Here is a 25,310-nt window from a genome sequence, read left to right on the forward strand (position 1 = left end):
TTTGTTATGGCTTTATTTTAAGATAAGGGCACTTCTTACATTTTTTAACAAATTTGTTTTTTGTTCTTTTTTTTTTTTTGTATTTATTTATTGTTAGATAAGGGGAGGTCTCACATTTTTTTTTAACAGAGGCAGTCTTACTATGGTTTTTCCATTTTATTTTTTATTTATTTACCTATTTAATTTAAATTGTTTTTATGTTTGTATTATATTTATTTTCAGATCAGGACAAGTCTCACCTTTTTTAAAAAGAGGCAAATTATTTATTTATTTATTTATTTGGTATTTTTGTTTTTTAACATTTATTTTTTATTGTGGCAAGTCTCGCATCTTTTTTAACAGAGGTAGTCTTACTATTTTGTTCTTGTTTGTTTTTTTTGATTGTTTTTTATTTCTTAATTTTGAGTTAGGTCAAGTCTCTTTTTTGTTACAACAGAGGTAGTTTAATTAATTAAATTTTTTTGGTATTGTTTTTTCATTTTTTTTTTCTATATGGGCAAATCACACATTTTTTTCAACAGAGGTAGTCTGACTTTGTTTTTTTGTTTGTTTTTTTATTGTCTTTTTTTCAATTTTTTTTTATGATTAGGGCAGGTCTCAATTTTTTTTATAACAGAGGTAGTATAATTTTTTTTGAGTGTTTTGGTATTGATTTTTTATATTTAATTTTATTAAGGCAAGTCTCGCAGTTTTTTTAACAGAGGCAGTCTAACTATTGTTTTTTTTTAATTTATTTTTATTAAGGCAAGTCTCACATTTCTTTAACACAGGCAGTTTAATTTTGTTTTTTTGTTTGTTTTTTGTTATTTATTTTTTTAATATTTATTTTTAATTAGGGCAAGTCACGCATTTTTTTAACAGAGGCAGTCTTACTATGTTTTTTTCCAGTCTTCCACATTTTTCAGTTTAAAGCCACCAGATTTAAAAAATTAGCAGCACTGGAACAATGAGTTGATTTCAAGAAAGAATGGGGATTATTTTTCTTGCAAAACTGCAATACAAAGGAAGTCTAAACAAGTGTTTATTTTTTATTTCTAACAGAAATCGTCAAATTATAACTTATATGGACCACAAATATCTGGCGAGTTCAAAAAATGCACAATTTCCAGGTATTAAAAGACAGAAAAGTGATGCTTGCAAACTGCTTTAAGTTTGTTTTCTTGTATTCAGAAATTTTTCTTCTAGCAAAAAACTTTTATTGAATTTTTTTAAAGCCTTAGTGTCAGTTTTTCCCTCTTTACAAGCATAATTTTTCCCTTTAAATACCCTAAATAAAGACATTTCTGTGGACTTGTCACACCTTCAGCAAGTCTACTAAAAATATTACATAAAACCCTTAGATTTGAGTTTTTGCTGTGTGACTGCTTGAGTAATTCTAACAGAAAGTTGCTAAACACTGTCTAGTTTTAGCTTCCTTTATTGGATAGCATGTTCCTACTCTCAGGCGACATTTAGCATGTTTTATAGACAAAGTCTGATCTGAGTTCAGCAGTTAAGGGATTTGCAGCAATGATCGCTGTCAGAAGCATCTCTAAACTCGGGTCATAAATCAACTGTCCCACCTCTAAATGTTTGCAGAATAAAAGACTAATGGGGTCACAGCCTCGTCCTATTATGAGCGAGTCATCCCGCTGTGATAATACTCAACACTTTAACACAGGAAGAAGCCAATGTCATGCCCTTCACTGAAGCCTAAATAGTCTCTGTGGCTTTCTTGCTTTGCATGTCTCTTCCTGGCTGATCATGTGTGTTTACTCGAGCTGTATATTCACCTGAGTTTAAAGAGATTCAACCTGTAACCATAAAATAAATCTATACGTGTATGTTTGGTGTTTAGAGTTGGATACAGGGTGTGGGGAACCGTCCCCTCTGGTTTCAGGGACTTTCCCCTGGCAAAGGGCACGTGATGTGGTGGCCTGGGCAAGAGGGGCAAAAGGCGGTGTGGATTTCTTTGGTATGCTGTCCCCTCTCAAGCCTGCCATCACTAATATTTATGCAGACATGACAAACTAATACAGAAGAAGAGAGCAAACATGAAATGCCATCATGAGGATGATATGTGGAGGGGTACTGGAGATAGGACAACACCAGGATTTATGACTTATTATGCTTTTTCCCTCCTTAACGCTCAAGAGAAGAGAAATACTCCAGATAAGTAAGAGGAATGTATAGTGAGCAGGAGATAATGCTAATTAGAATCAACTCAAGGACACGTGTTGTGTGTTGTGTTGTGGTTTTTTTTTCTTTAATTTGGTGATTCAGTTTTAGCCAGTGTCGTAGCCATTGTCTTGTCTGTTAATTCAATTCACATCGCAAGGAGTCAAAATGATTTTCACCTAGTGTTTATTTTTCTAAAGAATAGTTTATATCACCAAGTTGCTGTAGAAATACAGTCTCCGAGTCACATTGTTTCCAATAATGTGGCTGCCATTGCTTCAAAGCTCTAGGTGATGTCAGTGAGACCCTGTCGATGTTTTATAACATCCTTAAAGTGAATATAAAAAGTATTTTAAAGCAGTTGGCAATTTTCCCAATTGTCATTTGTTTACCTATTTATTTATTGTTGTTTGGTCAAAGAGTAGTTTTCAAAGTGGGGATTGCAACACTTTAGGGCAGGTTACAAAATGTCTTCTACCATTGAAACTGTTCGTAATCCCATATTTCAACCAATGTTAAGAAAGAAATATAAGCAAAAGCAGTTTAATTCCCTATAAAACCATGCAAACAGAAAACAGTTTTGATCTGTCTTCAACCTTTTGTAGCTACAAGAAGGGATGGGTACCGAATTAGGTACTTTTATTGGTACCGACCAAATTCTGTCAAAAGTACCGGGTACTGATTCGCGTAAAATCAAAAGGTACCATGTTTAGGTACCTAAATGCATCCTTGTGACTGTAAGAAGGTGGAAGAGCTGGTGATTTACTGTGCTGGACATGAACACAACATTACAAGCATATATATTAAAGAATAAATATGTTAAATGGAAAATAATTTACATTTTATTACTAAACATACTGATATTTTTTGCCACATAAACACACAAAAGCACCGAAAATTGGTACCGTGGAGTACCAATACCAATCACCAGGTACCGGGAATTGGTTCCGTATCGTTTCAAATATGAAAGGTACCCATCCCTAGCTACAAGACCTTTGACCTGGAAGATCCAGGATAGCAATGGTAGTAGCTGCGGTAAATAATTAAAAAATAAAAAAATCCGTCTTATTTTCTACCAATCAACAAAAGCAAGTTTCTTATCCCTTTTATATATTTTTTATTGTTTTAGTCTACAGTTTACAGTTTAATTTAGCAGATGCTTTTGTCCAAAGCGACATACAACACAAGCAAGGATTTAGACAGAAGAAAAACTGTTTTTTATTATTAATAATGTAGAATAATCAAGCCAACAAACCACAGTCAATTGCTGCAACAAAATACTCCAACCTTAAAAGCTGGGTCTGAGACCTTCTGACTCGTTCTACCCCTGAGGACAAAGAGTAGAGGGGTCAGTTTAAGTGCTGAAGTGTTCCCCAAACAGATGAGTTTTCAGACATCTCTTAAAGTAGAAAGAGACTCTGTGAATCGTAGAGTTTGGTATTTCATTCCACCATTTGGGAACAACAGAGGAGAAGAGTCTGGCTAGAGATTTGGAGCCACGCTGGGCTGGGAGCACCAGGCGTCTTTTACAAGCAGAGCGTAGACCTGGATGAGGGATGTCTATTTTTGAATTTGCCTATTAGAAAGAGGTCCACAATCTTTAGCACTAGTATTTGTTTTATTTTTATGCGTTCAGTATTTGCTTAGGCTTTTACTTTGAAAGAATAAGTGGTGAAGCACTGAGAGATAGCTAGTTAACATGGATTTTTTTCCACAAAAAAGCACTGGATTATTATTTTTTCCTGAGCACTTGCTCAAGCCAAAATGTGGCCAAACTTCCACTGTACATGAAAGAAAAAGGAACATAAGTCTACTTATAGAGCGAACACCTGAGCGGTTTTGTCCCTCATGTCTGTTTAGGCTCCTGTTGCCCGTGATGAGTTGCTAATCTGCCTCAGCGCTGCTAACAGTAGCATGTCCGGACGAACAGGTGGGCTCTCAGGAGCCACTTGACCTTCCCTTGATCTCTCCCATGAAGGGCTCAGTTTGTATTACACATCAAAGGGCTTGATCACAACAAAGTGACTTTCATTTGCTTATTTCTTTCCCTCTATGTCGGTGAAAGGTTCAGTCCATCTCTGGGCAAATGGTTTGTTTTGATTAGTTTCATATCAAAGACGGTTGTTTACATTTTGTAACAATGTGCAGGCGGTTGATCCCTTTAACTGCTGCAATAAAAGTCGTATGTTGACATTTGCCTTTGTGCAGCCAGTTAATCCTCAGTATTTCACCGCTTGCATAACTCGACTGCCTCCTTTTGTTCAGCTTGTTGGGCGTCTTCATCAGGATTTGGATGTGAATTTACTTCAGTATTGTCTGGAGTGTGTCACTTATTCTTAGCCTCGCTGCTGACGTCCATATTTAGGGACACCGAGGCTGAAAAAAAGACACAGAATCCTGTCAAACAGGAAGGTAAAAGACACACACACACAGGAAGCAGGCAGAGAGCCAAACCAGCTGTCTGCTGTCAGCATCAAACCCTCAGGATGAGACATTCCCATGCTAACGCTTTTGACGGAGATGTTCAAAACCATTACATTCATCTTCTCGCGCCAGATATCAAAGCGAAACTAAAATCGTGTATCCTTTTTCCAGCGAGCACACAGGCTTCTTTGACGAACCTTGAGAGTTTAAAGGTAGCAGGAGAGCTAGAACAGGCTGTTCCTCTCTTTCACATAAATGTCATTTTAAATCTTTCCATTTCAAGGCCACGCAGAGGTCTGAGCTCAGGACTTTGACAGTCCAGATATTTTACTATTTGCACACCTCCAGAGTGATATTGCTGTGATGTAAGATCCTACAAGATATACACGTTGGTAACAATAAATCTTTCACTTAGCGGGAGCGGTGTGCTTTCCACCTTCTTGTTTTCATGGTGCAAATATTTCCCCTTCAAGGTTGCCACGCTGCTTATGAGACCAGGGTTCTTCTTTTACGACAATGTACTTGAAACATGATGCTCCATGTTTAAAGAGAAATAAAAGGAGATACGCAGTTAATCCTGCGGTTAGTTCCCATAATACAGCCATGAGACCCAAATCTGTAACTCAATACATACTCAAGAAACTGCTGCTAAATGCTTTGTTTACTAAATGAAGTGTTGATAAGGACATACAATTTAATTCTGAAACTTAATCTGAAGAGTTTGTGTTGAGGTTTGCTTCATCAGGAAAAAAACAATTTGAAGTTATCTTTCAGTGCAGTGTCAGTTGTATGAATTAGAGTCAATTAAGATGAAAATCTTCTTAAAAGTGGAGAATAATTCAAAGCAGTGTTTTTCAAAGTGGGGGCAGCTAGGGATCACGGGGGGGGGGGGGGGGGGGGGGGGGCGCTCAGAAAATTAGAGAGAAGGGAAAAAATAAAATTTATTTATTTACTTATTTTATTTTTCATTTATATTTATATTTAGTTATTATTATTATTATTATTATTATTATTATTATTATTATTATTATTATTATTATAGATAATTATGATTATTTATTTATTTTATTTTTATTTTTATTTTTATTTGGGGCCGATATTTACTCATTAGCTGCCAGCAATTTTCAGAGCATCTTGAACGATCTTTCAAGACCCAAATTAAAATGTTTTCTATGACTATGTAAACACCAAAACTACCTTAGAAGAGTGGACTCTCTTCTTTTATGTCTCTCTACCTGTTTTTGATCCAAAAAATAGACAAAACATACTTAGAACTTTTGAACATTTATTCTGACCATACAAAACTTTAAGTGCTGGGTCCACATGTTTCTGATTGTACCCATCCACACCTCGTGTGACAGCTGCAACTTCAGCATGTCAGTGTCATTATCTGTGTTGACTTGATGGTTTGTGCTTGTTATTAAGTTATCTAAAGAACTGAACTGAACTTTAAGGCTCTTCCCCTGTCTAACTACTGACTACATGTAAGAAGGAAGTATCTCACCTTGACATACAGAGCTCTGAAATGCCTTCTCCCTTTTTTAACAATCTACTTGTGTGAGTCTGGCTTTTGTCTGTTAACGATTGATCAAAACAAATCTAATTATTATTGAAAAGTTAAAAAACTTAGAAAATACTTTCTTAAAGTTGACATTTCTGTGTATATTCTGAAGCGTTGTCGGTTTCCAAAGGGGGTCCCCGGACAGAAGCAAATACTGTTTTGGGGCCTTGACATGGTAAAGTTTGAGAACCCCTGCTTCAAGGCATGGCTACCTCTGACATGGAGCCATGTTGACCAGTTCACCAGCAGAAAGCAGTGATCTCATTCAAATGTGGTTTGTGCTATTTTTGAGAATGACACAAATTTTGTTTTTCATAAAGTTTTCAGCCTAAGTTCTTATGGTGGCAGTATAAACTCTAGATTGTGAAGGGTGATCAGATGAGTTGCAAATAATGGTTTAGTCTTTCCCTTTCATGAAAAATGACCTTTGTGAAGAAAAAAAATTGTGCCATTCTGTGCAAAACAAGCGGCAACCCACTTTGTTTGGCCAGTGAATCCACCAAGTACTGTACTCAGGTACGGTACACTTCCTTGGGTTTGGCACAATTTGGAGAGGTGTGCTTTGGCACGGTACACTGATGTTCATGATGACATAGGCGGGCCATCCGTGTTGTAGGCAATTGTGCTAAATTTGGAACTGGTTCATCTTGGAGTAGTGTCATGGCGTGCTGTAACTTATCATTCCTGATGTTGTTAAATTTATGAGTTTGCCCATATAAGGGCGTGACTGACTTAACTTAATGGCGGACACCCTGTATCTGTAAAGATGTGAAAGGCTTACTTCCCTGCTTTAACCAAAGTCGAACAAAGCTAGGTTGTGTTCAGGATTTCTGTATGGCTTCCTCCTGCAATGGGCTTCAAAACTCTGTATTCAAAACAAATCAGTGACATCATCGAGAGTACATCTTTATTTTATACAATCTTTGATCTTTGAACAATTTGGCTGGTGGAGACACAGGTATTGGGATCAATTAATGATGTAGAGATCTCTTAGTTTAGTGAAACCCTCATTGATCAACAGAGCTGTCATTCATGATGTCACTTCCTTTCTTTTTCCAAACAAACAAATACAAAAAAATTTGATTTCAGTCATGGTTAAACTTCCTACTTTGACTTACGTCCCATCTGTTATAATGGAAGAAGCAGGTGTTATGACCTATGCTGCAGCCAGCCACTAGAGGGAGCTCTGAAGTTTTAGCTTCACTGTTGGGGAGCTGTCACATCATCCATTAAACCATGTAGAGTGCTCCACTTGTTTGTTACAATTTGTGCCTCCATGTCTCTGCTTCATCAACTTTCCAGTTGGAAAGTCTTAACCCTCAGATTTCCTTTCCTGCGGCCACGACAAAGATGAGGAACACTTAATCCCAGCGTGGGATGTACTAGGCTGTGTTTTCTTAACATGCTATTTGAAGTTATATAATTTGTTCGTCTATTAGTGAGGAACACTGGGATTCTCATACTTTCTTAACTCAAAGGTGTATTGGTTTTTTTATTGTTACTTTTCTGAAGTCAGGCATGTTTTATACCGCTCAGATCAGCCGCATGCTCTGGCTCGGTTTATAGACACACAATCCATTAACCTTTCATCCGCGGGCTAATTAAACAACTGTTTGGTCTTTCCTCCTCGTCGCCTCGCTTCTCTTCCTCCAGTCGACCCATTATACATCACACATCTCGTGTTTGGGGCTGTTATCGAAGCATTCCTTGGACTCCCGGCAGCAAGGAGTGTCTCCTTTTCTGGAAATCCTCGTGTCAGATTTAGCGGGCTTACACGCATTTTGCTCTTGTCGCCCCCCTCCCTCTCCTCCTAGTTTAAGCTGTGGCCTAAGCAGAGGATTACAGACGCCCATTAAGGTGGTTTTGCTAAGCGACGGTATTGGCAGGAATGTTTGGGTTCATAAGGTCAAAGATGAAGACTTTAATTATTGGATCAAAGAAAGGAGGTCGCCTTTGATCTGCGTTTACTTTTTCAAGGGGCAAACTTATGAAGATCTTCGTAAACAAACAAAAGAAAAGTTTACATTTAGTGTTTCTCCTCAAACAAAGCTGCTCGTAAAACATGACTTTGAGCTTTGAGGGATACCTTTGACCTAGTCTTTGAGTCAGCTTTTTTTTTTTTTCACGCTGATTCAAACACAGCTGTTGCCAGAGCGGATGCACCTCCATCCGATCCACTGTTTGTGTAACCTATTGCTTCTGTGGATTGCGACAACCTTGTTACAGCTCAGGGTGGATCTGTTTCGTTTGGACATGTCCGGCACACACACACACGCACACATGGTGAAGTGTGTCTGTGTGTAGTTTTGAAAGACTTTGTTTTGGCTGAAGATGAGACTCTGTCTCCATGCTGGTGGCTGTTTCTGAATCCTGAATATCTCAAAAAGTTTTGACACAAGTGTTCGGCTCTCTTCTTTATTTTCTGCTTGTTGAGGATTCTGCAGTGACACATCGTTCTTGTCATGCCCTCGGGCACCCTACTGAGTTAGAAAACCTCACCTGTAAACAACTGAAGCAAAGGAAAAAGAAGTTTTAATGACTTGTTTGATTCTTTGATACAAACGTAAGCTGTCAGATTCCTTCCCTCCTGCTGGCTCGCTTCATTAAACCTCTCAAAGTTTGCAGAGTGACTTCTAAAACTTTCCCATTCTCCGTCACTGCCTCCCTAGCGCGCTAGCTGGCGGCTAATGATATTTGTGTCTTATTAATGGCTGCTGATGAGCTGAAATGGTAGACTCTCCACAAGCTTTATTTACTCGCCTTTAATTCGGAGCCGTCAGCTTGACTTATGACACTGCCATATGGGCGCTGGTTATGGGGGGGACGAGTCTGGTATGCATTGACATCACATTCCTCCTCCCCTCCTGTGATTTCTCTGCAGTTTAAACTTTCGTTTCACATCAGATTTCTTAAAGTTTAAAATTGGACTGGAGCATTTTTGCAAAAAACAGGAGCAAAAGTCAAAAATTTTATGCCTTTGATGCAGTTAAAACTCGTCGTCCATATGGTGAGAGCATACATCATAAATGTGTGCAAGTCGATAAAGGTTTGGCACAGCCCGTGTTGAACTAATGAACTCCTGACATGTTCCCCCGCAGAGCGGAGTGACACACAAGCAGGAGGTCGACTCCACTTGTAACCGCTGTTGAAGCCTCGTGTCGTGTTGTGAATAATGAGACTCAAGGACAAAACGCTCCAGGCTGAGCGTTTGTAGAGCTGGAGTGTCCCCTGAGACACTCAGCGGTGTGAGGAAGATGCTGTGGGTGTGTGAGCCTGAAGTTGCTCTGTGACATTGATTAGTGGCTTTTCAGATTCTTTGAATTTCATGACACGGATACGGTTCAAGCGGTGGACTTTTCATGTTTCAGAGTCAAAACAGCTGACTGAAAGTCGAGGAGTTTTTAACTCAGAAAATGTCCTGATTTTCCTCAGTTTGTTCAGAAATATCCGCATTAACATTGGGTTAATTTACTGTACATTTAGATTTTCATCGTGAGTATTTTTGGAGAGTTTGACTGTGAACAACATAACTAAAAACTAACGAACAAATCTTGATGAAATATTCAGGACATGTTCAAAATAGGATAAGAAAGAAGTGATTCAATTTTGGAGGTGATCCAGATCACCGTCTGGATCCAGGACCTTTTTAAAGGATTCTTTATCATTGTGAGATAGAGTCGTTTTCACCATATGTGAATATAACTCCACCATAAATGGTTGGATTGCTTTGCAAAACAATACAAGACAAGGTCACCATAATTTCTGACAGATGTAAAAGTACGATCCAGATCCTGGCAATATTCTGGATACTAAGATCCAGAATATGAAATATGTACTGGGTCATCAAAATTTTCAACACTGTCAGGAAACAAATTATCGTACAAACCTTCAACTAACACCAAGTTGTAGCAGACAGTCTGCTGAAAGGGAGTATAACATTAAAGTAGGACTAAAGTGTTGGTGACAATCACAATATGCTTGGTGGAGGACTGCGCTCTCTGAGGCCCCGTTTCATCTGAAAACGCAAAAACGCAGTGGAAAAAATCTGCGTTTACACGGAAAGGCCGAGGGACTACGCTGTAGTAAGCATGCCAAGCCTGTAGGTGGTGCTATAACTGTCTTGTCCAGAAGCAGCTTTTGATAGATCTCCACCGAAGTAGAGTTTAGCTGATCATCTGGTGTATTGGAGAATACTAATTGCAGAAGTAGAGCAACGGATGCAAATTTTGTATAAAGACAGTCAGCAGATTGAGCACAACACTGTAGTTCGCAGCAATCGTAACAACGATACTGTTTTCCTGTTGTATGCGCCATGCAAAGTGGAGTGTGACGTCAGCGTTTCCACTGAAAACGCCAGCTTACTGTTTACACGGCAACGGTGTCACCCGCGTTCCAGAGAAATCCCACCCTAGAGGCTGTTCTCAAAAGAAGAAGTCAATGTGATGTTCGCCGCAGTACTTGTACAGGTAGAAGAAGAAGTAGTGTTAGTAGTATTGGTTGTAATATCTAGGCCCTAAATTCTGGGACGTGCACAAGCTTTTCGTTGTTGACCTGCCAAGGGGGTTGATGGCTGGTGGTGCTAGCTCTGCTAATGTTAGCTTCATTCTACATGTTGAGCTTCTTGAAACAAAATGTGCTTAATTTAAGCAGTTTTCCTATTGTTTTCTATACTTAAGACCAGGGGTACCCAAACTCAAAAAGGAGTGCCATAGATCAGCGACTCCCTGCTGTGGGGTAACACTAATATACCAATCAAAAAACGAATGAATAAGTTACTGATTGATGGAAAAAACAACTACCTATGTGCACATGCTGCTGTTTCCAAAACTAATCAGTGTCGGAAATGGAGTTGAACCCCTCTATGTCCAGCTTGGCAGTGATTGGAGAGATTTATTCAAAATGTACAAACAAAAAAAAAGCAACTCACACGTAGTTGTTACAGGTTGTCTGGTACGGCTGAGTTTAAAGAGAAGTCCTCCCGACCAGTCTCCCCCTCTCTGAATCTGGTGTAGTTTGGTGTTCTCCTGGAGTCCTTCTGCATTTCCACTTCAAACCTGACCTAATTAAATCAACCGGACGCTTTTATCTGAGAGGATCTGAGATTTTTTCCTCCGCCAAGAAGAAATACCAAGAGCTTACACTCCTCAATGAGTGATCTCACATTTGTTTTAGTGTACATGAAGTATTTGGAGCCTGTCTGAATAGGTGCTCACACTCTCTCTGATATGACTAGTTTTGGGACGGTACGTTAAAGCGACAATGTAAGAGCAGGACACAGCAGAAGACACGCAGGCATCTCGTGCAGCATTGTGGGTGAGAAGAGGCCACCCAGCTCCCTGGAGTCGCATGTCACCGCCATCATATCCTGCCATCTTAATTCTGTGTCGCTGAGGCCCACACCCACCCACTCCCCTCCCCCACTGCTGATATACTCTTACACTGAATGTGGCTTCTCATTCAGGATCAGGTTCAGAGTGAGGCAGGGTTAACGGGGATGTGTCCTGTCTCCTCCCAGGAAGAGGGCTCAGTCTGTGGGTTCTGGGTTCTGACACCAAGGCTCTGCTGCTGGAGCACTGAGACAGAGTCTTCAAATAGAAGAAAAAGGCTTTGTGTTGCAGGCAGTAGTCATACTGTGGGAATCAAGAAGCAATCCCCTGACATACACTCACCGGCCACTTTATTAGGTACACCTTACTAGTGCCGGGTTGGACCCCCTTTGCCTTCAGAACTAGCTTAATCCTTGGTGGCATAGATTCAACAAGGTCCTGGAAACATTCCTCAGAGAGTTTGGTCCATATTGACATGATAGCATCACACAGTTGCTGCAGATTTGTCGTCTGAACATCCATGATGAGAATCTCCCGTTCCACCACATCCCAAAGGTGCTCTATTGGATTGAGATCTGGGGACTGTGGAGGACATTTGAGTACAGGGAACTCATTGTCATGTTGAAGAAACCAGTCTGAGATGATTCCAGCTTTATGACATGGAGCGTTATCCTGCTGGAAGTAGCCATCAGAAGATGGGTACACTGTGCTCATAAAGGGATGGACATGGTCAGCAACAATACTCAAGAAGGCTGTGGACTTTTTTTTTCTCCCTTTTTCTCTTTTTTTTCTTTTTTTCCTTATTTCCTTTCTTTTTTTTTTTTTTTTTACCCCCCCCCCCCTTTTTTTTTCTTCTTTTTTTCCTTTTTCTGTGGACTTTAAACCATGCTCAGTTGGTACTAAGGGGCCCAAAGTGAGCCAAGAAAATATCCCCCACACCATTACACCAGCAGCAGCAGCCTGAACCGTTGATACAAGGCAGGATGGATCCATGCTTTCATGTTGTTGAGGCCAAATTCTGACCCTACCATCTGAATGTGGAGCAGAAATCCAGACTCATCAGACCAGGCAACGTTTTTCCAATCTTCTATTGTCCAGTTTTGGTGTTGCTGTGTGAATTGTAGCCTCAGTTTCCTGTTCTTAGCTGACAGGAGGGTCACCCGGTGTGGTCTTCTGCTGCTGTAGCCCATCTGCCTCAAGGTTGGACGTGTTGTGTGTTCAGAGATGCTCTTCTGCAGACCTCGGTTGGAAACAAGTGGTTATTTGAGTTACTGTTGCCTTTCTATCAGCTCCAACCAGTCTGTCCATTCTCCTCTGACCTCTGGCATCAACAAGGCATTTTGTCCCACAGAACTGCTGCTCACTGGATATTTTCTCTTTTTGGGACCATTCTCTGTAAACCCTAGAGATGGTTGTGGGTTAAAATCCCAGTAGATCAGCAGTTTCTGAAATACTCAGACCAACAACCATGCCATGTTCAAAGTCCCTTAAATCACCTTTCTTCTCCATTCTGATGCTCGGTTTGATCTGCAGCAGATCGTCTTCACCATGTCTACATGCCTAAATGCATTGAGTTGCTGCCATGTGATTGGCTGATTCTTAGGAAACAGATACAAAAAGCCTAAAGTGAGAAAAGTTTTACTTCCAGCTGTCACTTCAGTCGTATTAATCGCTTCAAACAGGCTCGAGAAAATATTTGTTTGAGGCTTTGTGAAGAAGCCGTTCTGGTATATGTGATCACACCCAGAATGCACCGAGGTTGGGGAGCTGGGTCCGTCGCAGAGACTCATTTGCATAAATTTAAAGACGTGTGAAACGTCTCGAGGGACCAGGTTCAAGGAAGTCCCTGAAAAGTCGCCACGAACACATCAAGCGCAAACTCCTCGCTGTCTGCGCCTCCTGTCAACACCTGAGCAGATTTCCTTGAAATTAAAGCCCAAAATAAAGAAATAACGTCTTAATCACATGCGTATATCGCGCTAAAAAATTATTTCAAGCGTCGGGATTCACTTTAAAGGAAGCAGGTGACAGCTTAACGCTTTTGTTATCTGATTCTTTTGATCCAAACTTGCTGCCCTCAGTGACAGCTCGCGCACGTTTGTGAGATATGGCAGAGTGAATTATTGTAAAACTGCTTTTCTTCTTGTGTGGGAGTGTGTGTGTGTATGATCTTAACATCTGTGTGTGTGTGTGTTTTGTGAGCAAGGAAGACCTCGGCCATTGTTGGGCTTTTACATCCTGACAACCGGGAGGTTAAAAATAACCCAGCGCCTTCCAATTTTGTCATCTTTTGGGAGCGCGTCTCCTGGCTGTTTTGATTTGGCGTGCGTCCCCCTGGAATGCTCGGGGTCACTGATGGCCACTTCCTGTCACATGGTGCTTTAGTGTAGTGCGCTCGACCGTCCCCAAACATACTCAAATATACCAAAAAAATAGGCCACAGGGGAGGGGAAGCTTGTCATATTTCTCAATTGCTCACTGGGTGGCCTAGCGTTAACGCTGTCAGTGAATGACAGCGTTTATTTTTGTGTTTCATCTTCAAATTATCTGTTCGTCTGTGATCTAAAGAAGAAAAGTTAGTTCATGAAAGCTTTTGCACGCCTGCAGAACAGAACTAGGCCACCGGTATAGAACAAAAAAAATGACAATAAGAAAGATCATCATGGAAAAGTTGTTTGTAAAAGTTTTCTCCTCTGATGTGTCTGACAGCACGTACAGTTGAGCAGGGATCCACAGTAGGAAGTGTCGTCTCTGGCTCTCGTTGTGTTTGTGTTTATGTAAAACACAAGTGAGGTATGTGAGTTTCGACTGTTTAAGCAGCGACACAGCCAAGTTGATATGCATGCTATGCAAACAAAGAGCTATGTAAAGTGAGCTAAGCAAATGAATTATGCAACCTGTCCTCAAGCACCAGATGCTTTTTGGGCAAGACACACACTCACACACACACACACACACACACACACACACTGCTGGTATAAAAAGCCTTTATTGTGCTGTTATAATCTTTCCCATCATGCACATTTCCTTGTATGTTTATCTCAAAGAGAAGATGAACGTCGATGTTTCACATCACAAGTCAGCGTTAATGTATAGTGAACAGGTTGTCATGGCACATTTCTCACAGCCCTGGGGTCGCCTAAGACCAGCAACAGAGCCCTGTTTCAGAGCGTTTTCCAATCAGAGTCAAGTATTCAACATGGGTATGTAATAAGTAAGTGATACTGTGCAGTGAGCAGGTTGTTATAGCGCACCACACCTTGTTCTGTTGAACTCACGTTACAGGATTTTTAAAATCTTAACCCTTTAACTTCCTCTTCTTTTAACCCTCCAACTTTATTTTTTTAAATGCAAGGGGTATGAAGTCTGTTTAACTTTATCCATGTAAAGGAATGGGTACCTTTCACATTGGAAACGATACGGTACCGATGCCCGGTACCTGGCAATCGGTACCGGTACTCAATGGTACCAAGTTTCGGTACTTTTTTGTATTTATGTGGTAAAAAATATCAATTTATTTAATAATGAAATATTAAAAAATTTCAATGTAACAAATTTATTCTTCAATATATAATCTTGCAATGCTGTGTTCATGTCCAGCATGGAAAATCACCTACTCTTCCACTCCCTCACGGTCACAAGGATGCATTTAGGTACCTAAACATGGTACCTTTTGGTTTTACATGAATCGATACCTGGTACTTTTGACAGAATTCGGTCGGTACCTATAAAAGTTCCTAATTCGGTACCCATCCCTAGTATGAAGTAGTGCTGCACGATTTGGGGAAAAGGTGTGATTTGCGATTAGGTGGACAATATTGTGATTGCGATTGTGCTTGCGATTTAATAAAAAAAGTTGTGTCATGATGAGTCTACAGACTTGCTTGGTTATCATGGAGAAAAATCTGAGTTGCATGTGCTGACATTGCGATTGCGATTGCGATAATTGTGCAGCCCTAGTATGAAGTCTGTTTAACTTTAACCATGTAAAGGAATGGGTACCTTTCACATTGGAACAATATGGTACCAATGTACTCAACGGTACCACTTTTTGGTAATTTTTTGTTTATGTAGTAAAAAATATCACTTTGTTCAATACTGAAATATATTTATCTTTTCAATTTAACTCATTTATTCCTCAATATATAACCTTGCAATGCTGTGTTTATGCTCAGCATTGAAAATCGGCTACTCTTCCACTCCCTCACAGTCACAAGGATGCATTTAGGTACCTAAACATGGTACCTTTTGATTCTACGTGAATTGGTACCCGGTACTTTTGACAGAATTTGGTTGGTACCAGTGGCGGTTGCTCTAAGACTGCAAGGGAAGCTCAGCGTCCCCTAAAATGTCCCCCAAAAAAGTGGTGATATGTTCTGCTGTGTGTACATTTCATTGACAAAATCTGCGCTAGAATTCCTTCATCTTTTGTTCAGAATCAGCTACCTATCACAGGTAACAGGGAAGCGTAGAGTGGGTTGTTCCATTGTGGAAACTGGACGGTCATTGGATAAACGCTGGGTCAAATCAGCCCAAGAATCCTGTTGTGTGACCCATGCTTAAGTTTTCATTTCTTTTCCACGAGTCCATTTTGGAGTATTTTTAAATCAGAATCAAGTCTACAACATAAATATGCGAAAAAGAAGTGATAATGTGTAGTGATCAGGTGGCTATGTCATCTAGAATCCCGACAGAATGAGCAGGACTACCTGAACACAATACATGATCATGTTTATCACTCTAAATGAGTTGATACCAAATATTGATTCATGTAAATAACATGGAAAAAGACTCCTCTTGGCCTTGGAGTTGAAACATTTGCCTCCTCGTTTGTTAAGAAATACACCACAGTGAACATTCAGTCATGGTAATGTTGGACAAGTTGAACAAGTCTTCTGCAGACTTTGCAGTTGATACACCTTCAAACATAAATGGGGCAAATGTCACAACTTTTAACGCTGTTGTTATCACCACCACAGCTTTTGGTTTTGGGTTACTCCGTAGTGACCGGCAGCTCAGAAATGCTCGCAGTAATTCTGCTGCTGTTGCCAAGATTGTTGGACAGGATCTTAGTATAAAAATATACCCCATGTTCTCCAGCCTCCTTCTTCAAAACGCAAACAGACAGTATGACCAACATTTTATGCAACATTTCTGTTTTTTCAAAAATATTTTTTTCAGCCTCTGCCTGAAACAATTTTGTTTAGCCGCTGTCTCTTCAAGGCTCGCCACTCCACAAACCCCCTTCCCTCTCATTGGCCATCCCTCCTGAGGCCTGTCAGGGGAGATCTATAAGGCCTTGGTGTTTAAGGCCTATGCCTCTGACATGCTATGAGGAGATCCTTATGTGATGACATCATCATACCAGCAAGTCGTCTGAAGTTCTCGGGAAGTTTTGCTAGTTTCAAAGAGAAGTATTTTAAGCAGTCTATCGACAAATTCAGGGATTTCTTCAACTTTGCTGTAGTATAGAAATCTGCACGTTTGGTACGAACATTCAGCGTTTTTTACTTTATATCTATGTTTAAAATATGGGAGACCATAATACCCTTCTGTGAATATTTGTCATGTAATTAGCATTTCAACAAGGCATGTTAGGTAATATAGCTCATTTGCAAGCCAGGAAGTTAGCTTGGAATTAATGATTTTCTGTTAGTAAATAATGAGTCTAACCTTAGTAGTAACCAGCTGGTATCAGGCAGTCACTAAGGGGTTATGGAATGAGTTAATTTCTGTAAAATTGAGCCCCAAATGGATTTTTTTTAGTAGTGTACTGTCCTGAATGTTTCTGTTTGATAAATAACAAAGGCAACAAACTGCAACAAAGCAACAAGAAAAGCTTTGAAGACATCACTCTGGTTTCACTCACATCAAACGTCACAGGGTCGTACTGTATTGCTGTGTGTCTCCATTTGAAATGGACGTCCTCCCCAGTGTCCTCTCATCCAAACTTAGCTGCGGGCACACGTCCAATCAAATGTCTCCTTTTGCTTCTTCTGCGGATTGCCAAGTGGCAACTCTATAACTAACGTGTCAAGTCTTGTTTCAGTAAACGGATCCTACATCAAAAACCAGCAGAAAAGGTCACATGGTCAACTATGGATGTTACTGTTGATGCTTATGGATCTCAGTCCCAATAATAAGAAAGAACCGTTGGGTACTTTAAGAGTCTTTAGAACCAGGATTAGCTTAGCATTAGGTAGAATTAGCCTGTGTCCATATGAGGGCAACAGAAGCAATATCTTTCATTCTTTTAGACCTTGTTTGGTAGAGGTTGGAAAAAATTGATGAAAATTAACTAGCAGACCTTATTTTTTTCTTTTTAAACTTTTATGCCGAGCTAAGCTAGCTGTTTCCTCTGATATCCATTCCTAGTAACCAGCCAAGCTAACCACCTCCAGCTTTGGATTTACAGTACAGTGAATGACATCAAACTTTTGGATTTATACCCGGGAATTAATTTGACCCGCACATTTAATTTGGCATGTTGATCCTATTTTGATACATCTTTGTGAAAAATCTTAGCAAAAAATGGTGCCATTCCATTTTTTCCAAACAGCTAGCCACAACTTGTTGGTGTTGTTTTATCCGGTTGAGTTCTGTCGTTGAGATTTCTCCTTGGATAGACAAACTCTGATCATCTCCAGCAGCAATTAGCATGTGTTTGGGTGTGTGTGTCTCTGTCTCACTTGTCGTTTGGGTGGTAGTGTTGCTATGTCCCTCTTTCCTGCTCTCATTAGCTCTCAGACTCTTTGTTTAGTTTGGAACTGTTGCCAAACAGAGAACATCATTATTTATCAGACTTGGACCCGGCCTCGACTCTACTTTGATTGACATGAAACACACATTTAATAGTTAAAAGAATCCCTCCTGCCAGTCTGTATCCAGTTTATTGAGTGTTGTATTAATGACTGGCCTTGAATCTTCGTAAAGTGTGGTTTGACGTCGTACGTATCTGTGTGTTTCTGAAGATGTGTGTGTGTGTGTGTGTGTGTTTTGTGGCTCCACTAAGACAGTCTGGAGCCTGGCCAGCTCAAACTGTCCATGGCTTGGAGGGCTGGAAGTAATGGGCTCAAATCCCCAGCGGGGCGGGAGGGGGGCTGAATAAAAACAAGAGAGAGGGGGGATGCCTGGGGACGCTCTGGGAATGACAACAACGGAGAGCTTCAACTCATTTAATAACTCATCCGTTTTCCAAATCACACAAGGAAGTGGCATGCTTTTTAATAAAAGCCTGGAGGGCAGGTGTGGTCACTTCCCTGGTGGCATCCAGCGCCACATTAAACTGCCTGTGAGAGGCGTGTACACATAAGGAAACAAGGCCTCAAAAACTCTGCTGGAGCATTGAGGGCATCCTCGTGTTACTATTCCTAATTTGTTACCTCTGCAGTCCATCTATTCTCTGTTCACTGAGCATTTTCAACAGTTGCAAAGAGTTTAACATCAAACATCAAGCAATCTGTTGGACAAAAAAGGCATAACTTGGTTTAAAGTCAGCTTCAGAGATTCTACAAGATGCTATTTGTATTCAAGATCAATGTACGGGGAGTATTAGCCTGCTTCCAATTTTTGTGCTAAGCTAATTAACCCTAACCAATGTTGTATATTTATTTTGCATCAGAAGTTTCTTGATCCGGTAACGATAGCAGCCCCAGATTTAGCGTGAAAGACTGAACTGTATACTGCAATATGGTGCGGCTACAAAATGGTCTGGCCGATAACAACAAAAGTTCCTATCTCTTATTTTCTTGTCACGTCTAATACTTGGAGAAAAAACAACAATAAAACAAGAAAAACACTCAGAGAGCACTCAGACCTCCACCGAGCATATTGTGATTGTCATCAACACTTTAGTCTTACTTTAATGTTATACTCCCTTTCAGCAGACTGTCTGCTACAATTTGGTGTTAGCTGCAGGTTTGTACGATAATTTGTTACCTGACAGTGTTGAAAATTATGATGACCCGGTACATATTTCATATTCTGGATCTTAGTATCCAGAATATTTCCAGGATCTGGATCGTACTTTTACATCCGTCAGAAATTATGGTGACCTTGTCTTGTATCGTTTTGAGAAGCAATCCGACCATTTATGGTGGAGTTATATACACATATGGTGAAAACGACCCTATCTCACAATGATAAAGAATCCTTTAAAAAAGTACTGGATCCAGACAGTGATCCGGATCATCTCCAAAATTTAATCACTTCTTCCTTATTCCATTTTGAAATTTCATCAAGATTCGTTGGTAACTTGTTGAGTTATGTTGTTTACAGACAAACAAACAGGCAAATTCTCCCAAAATACATAACCCCCTTAGTTGAGGTAATAATGAAAAGAATATTTGAACGTACTATTTTGGAAATGATTTGGCAGCCCACTTTCAACACCTTTAGTCAGCTAGTTGGGTATCACCAGCCTAGCGGTTTTGTTGCGCGCCCAATGAGGTGCTTCAAGGTTTCACACCCGGAAAAATTACTTACCCATCACTGATAGTGTCTTTTTTATCATAAAAGTCCCTTAACCCTTTTTTAAGAAAGTCATTTCCTTGACCCATTTTAGTTATCTCTGCCACACGTAGTCAACAAACCTCACAAACCAGCGCTGTAGGCCATGTGCTGTTGTTTTCAATTTCTGTGAGAATGTTGTTAGGAATGTAAACCTTCAGCCACATGTGAGACCAAGTATGCAGTTAGTTTAAGATGATTCATGCAGCAACCGTTCTTGGAATCATGCTCATGGTATTTTGCAAGTTGCCTCATTGTTGTTTGTGTTGAAGCTCATCTGTCATTGCCTTTCACATCCCAAGTCCATGGACTTAACCCTGAAGCTAATGCTTGCAAACAAGTACTGTGTGTCGTTATGCAGATCTGTGCTGTTTGTTCCTGACAGGTAGTAACTGTATGGACTACTATGTAAACTTCCTCTCACCTGAAGTTTTCTCTGTCCCCTGCAGACCCCTGTCTTATAGTGATGCCGCCATGCATGGGCGACGCCGACCGCTTCAGCCTGGAGGCGCTGCGGCACATCCACAAACAGCTGGATGACGACAATGACGGGGGAATAGAAGTCAACGAGAGTGTGGAGGTGAGCTTCAAAAGTCCGCATTCAGGTTTTGGGGTTTTTGAACTGTTCCCAGAGTGCACAACCAGGCCCATGTATGTGTAACAAAACTATGGCAAAAACTCCAAGTTTAAAGACTTAGTTCTAGTCAGTGGTTTCCATCTTAAGGTTTGAGGCTCAGAAGTAAAAATGTGGTGGTCATCAAAGCACTCAAGAGGTACAACAGAGAAAGTTTTAAATCCATAAAATGAAAATAGGTTTTTATTTGTGAAGTCAATATGTAACACATTTTGTTTCACATATATTTTTCTGAGAAACTACAAGGATATTGCAGAAAATGTTAAAACCACATCATTTTGGCCAAGCACTTGATTTAGAGTTGGATCTCTTGAGGAAACCTTCATGTTGAGAGCAAGACGAGAAGATTGATATCTCACTTGAACCAGTTTAGTGAATATTAATCTGTAGCTATTTAGCTTAGCTTAGCATTAAGACTAAAATCAAGGACAGAAACTTCTTATCAAACTCACTCACTCCCTGGCACTTGAAAAGTTTTCAAAAAACATTCAACTTAGCCAGATTGTACATGGTCAGTAACTTTTATGCTTTCTGGTTAAATGCTAAGCTAACACATGGTTTTCCCCTAGACTGTATAAAACATGGATGTAGTGTCCCTGACGTCACCCGTCTGTTTCTGAAATGGTAAAGGAAGCACATCGGCTATAGCGGCCATACTGGAAGTGGCAAGGGCTTCTTGTAAAGCTAAAGGCCGCCTGTCGGTCATGTGACCCTGAGCTGTGCCTCTGATTGGGCGAGCTTGGGATCTTATTATCCTCGAACGGCCGAGCTAGAAAAAAAATCACTTAAAGAAACAACAGGAAACCTCATTGACTGATTGAGACTCTCCAAGTTTGATTGGTTCCTGGCTTTGTTACATTATCTCAGCAGCAATCTCGTACTTTGTAGATCATTTGTCCGACCAAATTCAACCTGCTCGTAAATGTTTTCTGTGTTGACACAAGAATAGCTGGCTGTCATCTCTGAAAGGGGATCTCCACATGATGGCAAATATTTGGTTTACAAAGCCAACTGCGAGGAAGCCTTTCTGGAAACCGGTTCAGACTTTGAAGCCGCCCTGAAAGTGGAAGAACTTTAGCATAAATCATAAATGTGTGTCACCAGAACGGGCAAAACCACACTGGTTTCCAAATTCCTGACGTGGTGACACATCGATAGAGATGGGACATTTTGTGTGAGCAACAGGAGTGGTGGAGAGTGACACCTGAGAGCACTCTGACCCGCTCTGCCCTCTGCGTCTCTGGGTAATCAACGACCGTGGTCACATTCTGCATGTGTGTGTGTCCCTGTGAGAGCTGGAGTCATTTTTAACTGGCTGAGAAGTGCTGGAATGAGAAACAGTTATACCTTGCAGCCCTCTTTGGTGGCCCCTCAGTAAAGATCTGTGGCCCCTCACTAAGGCTCTGGATGTGAATGCATCCTGTCAGGACCCCTGGAAGCTGCATCTGAGCGTGCTCCAGAGCCTTGTTTCACCCTTTGTCTTTATAAGGGCAACAAGTCTCTGTTTCTTCACAGCAGACAGTGTTTCAGTTGTTTTTGGCCGCTGCTCATTTCTGAGGATTTCCCAGTTTTTTTCTCGCAGAGTTTCATAACATGATGGATGCAGCTCCCACCGAATTAGTGGCAGTCTTTCAGTTTGACTCATGATAAAAGGGTGGTGTCATGTGGCCAGGAGCACAGGGCTCAAATCAGTCGATTTTTCACAGTTGGTGCTTTGTTGTTCTAAATAATCTGATCACATTGGATCAAGCAATCAAAAACAAAAACAACAAAAACAACAAAAATCGTAGATCAAAAGTGGATTTAACCACATTTGGTTTTTATATTGCAAACCATCACACATTGCTCAAAAATACGAAACTGCCAAACAAATTAAAGCAGGGGTTTAATGCTTTTTTTTAAAGCGTTCAACTGTCCTTCTTGCATCCTAGTAGTCACTTTAATCCCTATTGAATCCCTTTTTTTCTCACACTAATGTTTTTGAAAACGCTTTATTTGGCTGCTGTTCCTTTAAGGCTCCCCTCTCCTCAAACCCCCTTCTCTCTGATTGGCCAGCCCTCTGGAGGCTTGTTGGGGGCAGAGCTATGGGCAGACCTTGGTGTTTGAGGCCCATTCACCAAAAGGTAGATACATGTATTGATATTTAAGTCTTAATTTATTTATTCGTTACTGTGCCCATGAAGTTTCTGGGGCAGAAGACATTAAAGCTTGAGTAAGGCACTTTTAGTTTGTGTCAATTTTGGCTCCTTCTTCGAACAAAACCGTTTTGTACTCATCTTGCTTGGTATTGTCGTGTATGTTGTTACATTTGTTAGATAAATCAGGTAAAGATAGACAAGAAATGTCACAAAATGCTGACTTCTTTTAAATTGTTGCTTAATTTTTTTAACCAAGTCTTATTTCTGAAGTCACCGAAGTTGGAATTTTAAGATTTACCATCTGTTTTACTTAATCTCACACAGTCAGACCTTATTTAACAACATAATCATCCTCTTCCTGGCAAAGATGAGCCTAAAAGCGTGACAGAGTCATAAGGAAGGATGACGAATATGGAGTCAGAAGAAGACCTCGTCACCCTGTCGCCCCTCTGCCACCTGGCTGAAACTGAACACCCAAACAACAAAGATCTCACTGGCAATTCCCATCTTCCACCCACCCACCTATCTCCACCTTTAGCCCAAAAGTTCAGAGTCTGATGAGACGATGGTCGTATCTGGAACATGCTGTAGTTCAGATTTCCAGTTTTTCATGACTTGGATGTCAGAGATTCTTATGCTGGCAGTAAAAATGACATTGGGTGATGTATGACAGCAATAACAGTGGCTACTTGAAGCTTGTGTTTGGGTGTTTATTGAAAGGAAGCAATTTAAAAGTACTTTTCCCCTAATGTCACCCCATTACTTAACAATAAGAATGAGAAAGTTCATGTTTTGGAAAACCCAATTAATTTTACAGATATTGTGGCTGGCTGGTGAAAAAAATGTTTCTTCCACATTCCTCTTTTCTTGGAGCACAATTTTTTTTTCACACACCAACTTTCAAAATAAACACAAAATAACAATTTGACATGCAAAGACCCGAAATGAAACCATTATTCTTATAGAGTCATCCATGAACCGTTTGATGTTTCAGATAGACTTACATACATAACTTGAAGCGGTGAAGGACATTTTGGTGTGGCGGTTATTAGGAACCTTGAGTCCCCTGGTTTATATCCCGTTATGTTGGGAAACGATTGACACCAAACCATTCTTTGATTCCACAAAGCACTTTACCCTAATCAATGCTTCTTCTTTTTAAACCCTGAAATCAAGACATTCTAGGACCTTGTACACGAGCAGTCAGGTATTTTCAAAAACAAATAACCCCCTCATTAAAAAAAAAAAAAAAAAATTATCAGCACTTAACCGGACAACCGGCAATAAGTGCTTCTCGAAGCATGCCAAACCCATATTTGGCATTGGTTTTCTAACGTGAAACCTGTGCCAGCCAAACAGAAAGAACCCTCGTCATTCAGCTGTTACGTTTGGAAACCAAAACTCTGTGTCTTGGGGTATACAAGAAACAGGGGTTCCTAAAATCTTCACTTCGGACGGAGTTTGCTACTCTACCCTCTGGGATTCCCATTGTTGCTGGGTTAGCATGGCTAGCTCGTCCATCTTGTTGGAGATAGATCTTACGTTCCCAATAACGATGGACGGAGGGACAGTTTGGTGTCTTCACTTCTTAGCTCACACCTGAGAACCAGCACATCATCCTCACCTCCTTCTCCTCACCTTGTGGGAAACATCAGGCCTTGCACCAGTTAGCATTGATATGCTTCAGGCAGCTAACAGCTGGTTTCACATGTAAACAATGCAGCCATGGTTACATGTAGGATCTCCAGACAAACACAGGAGAAAAAATTGACAAAGCGTAGTCACATTTGGGAAGAGGGACACATCAGGCTACACTCTGTGTCAATAAGTAGCGACACAGACTTAAGCTGTATTAGGTTTTTTCAAATCCAGATTATAGCCTCAGTCAGGAATAACGTAGGATAACAGCCTCTGGACTGTGACGCTAAAGGAAACAGCTTCCGTGTCAATATTGTGACTCTTCCAGGCGGTTGTTGGTGGTCACAGTCAAATTTCTATCACCTCTCCCTCAGCTTAGATAACAAAAACTTGAACCTCGTGAGGATGTGTATTTATAGTCTTAAATCAAAGGTAATCACTTTTTTACAGTCTTCCTGTAATTCGACATCCATGGAAGAAATTTATTGGGAATCAAATCCAGCTGAAATCCCGTGAAAGGCAATCCTGTCTCTGATTACCTCGTGAATCCGCGTGTCGTCGTCTGGGGGGTTTTGAGTGACATTCGGGGATCTGTTGCCGAGCACAGTCACTTGGGACGGCAGGTGCACGCCCTCTCCTCTGGGCGCTGGGCAGTGTGCTGTCCGTCTGCCAAGAAGACGCTGGATCGTGTTGCATCACTTTGAAATTGCAAGAACCCGTCGCTGCGTCCCATCGGGGGGCAGAGATGCCGTCCCTCTCTGAGGGGCTACTTTATTAGTTCGTGACAGGACATGCATAGTAACCAGTGGGAAAATAAATGCTTTCACATGAGTTCTGTGATACGTCTGTGAAAGCTTACTGTTTGACTCCAGAGTGTGTGAGTCAAAACAGGAGAAACTCAAGGAGGCACAAGGAGTCGTATC

At 40.6% G+C, this 25,310-nt stretch overlaps 1 protein-coding gene across 2 annotated transcripts in view; it reads left to right on the forward strand.

Annotated features, from left to right (window-relative positions):
* Nucleotides 1–25,310, forward strand: part of stim2b (stromal interaction molecule 2b) — a 58,078-nt gene that overhangs the window by 12,752 nt on the left and 20,016 nt on the right. For both annotated transcript variants that reach the window (XM_074661932.1, XM_074661933.1), the window contains exon 2: nt 20,427–20,557. In XM_074661932.1, coding sequence (XP_074518033.1) covers nt 20,427–20,557 — 131 coding nt within the window. The remainder of the gene's footprint in view (nt 1–20,426; nt 20,558–25,310) is intronic.

This window comes from Halichoeres trimaculatus, unplaced genomic scaffold, assembly GCF_033239565.1.
Source record: "Halichoeres trimaculatus isolate MK-OKI-2021-1 unplaced genomic scaffold, fHalTri1.1 fHalTri1_scaffold_22, whole genome shotgun sequence".
Lineage (NCBI taxonomy): Eukaryota > Metazoa > Chordata > Actinopteri > Labriformes > Labridae > Halichoeres > Halichoeres trimaculatus.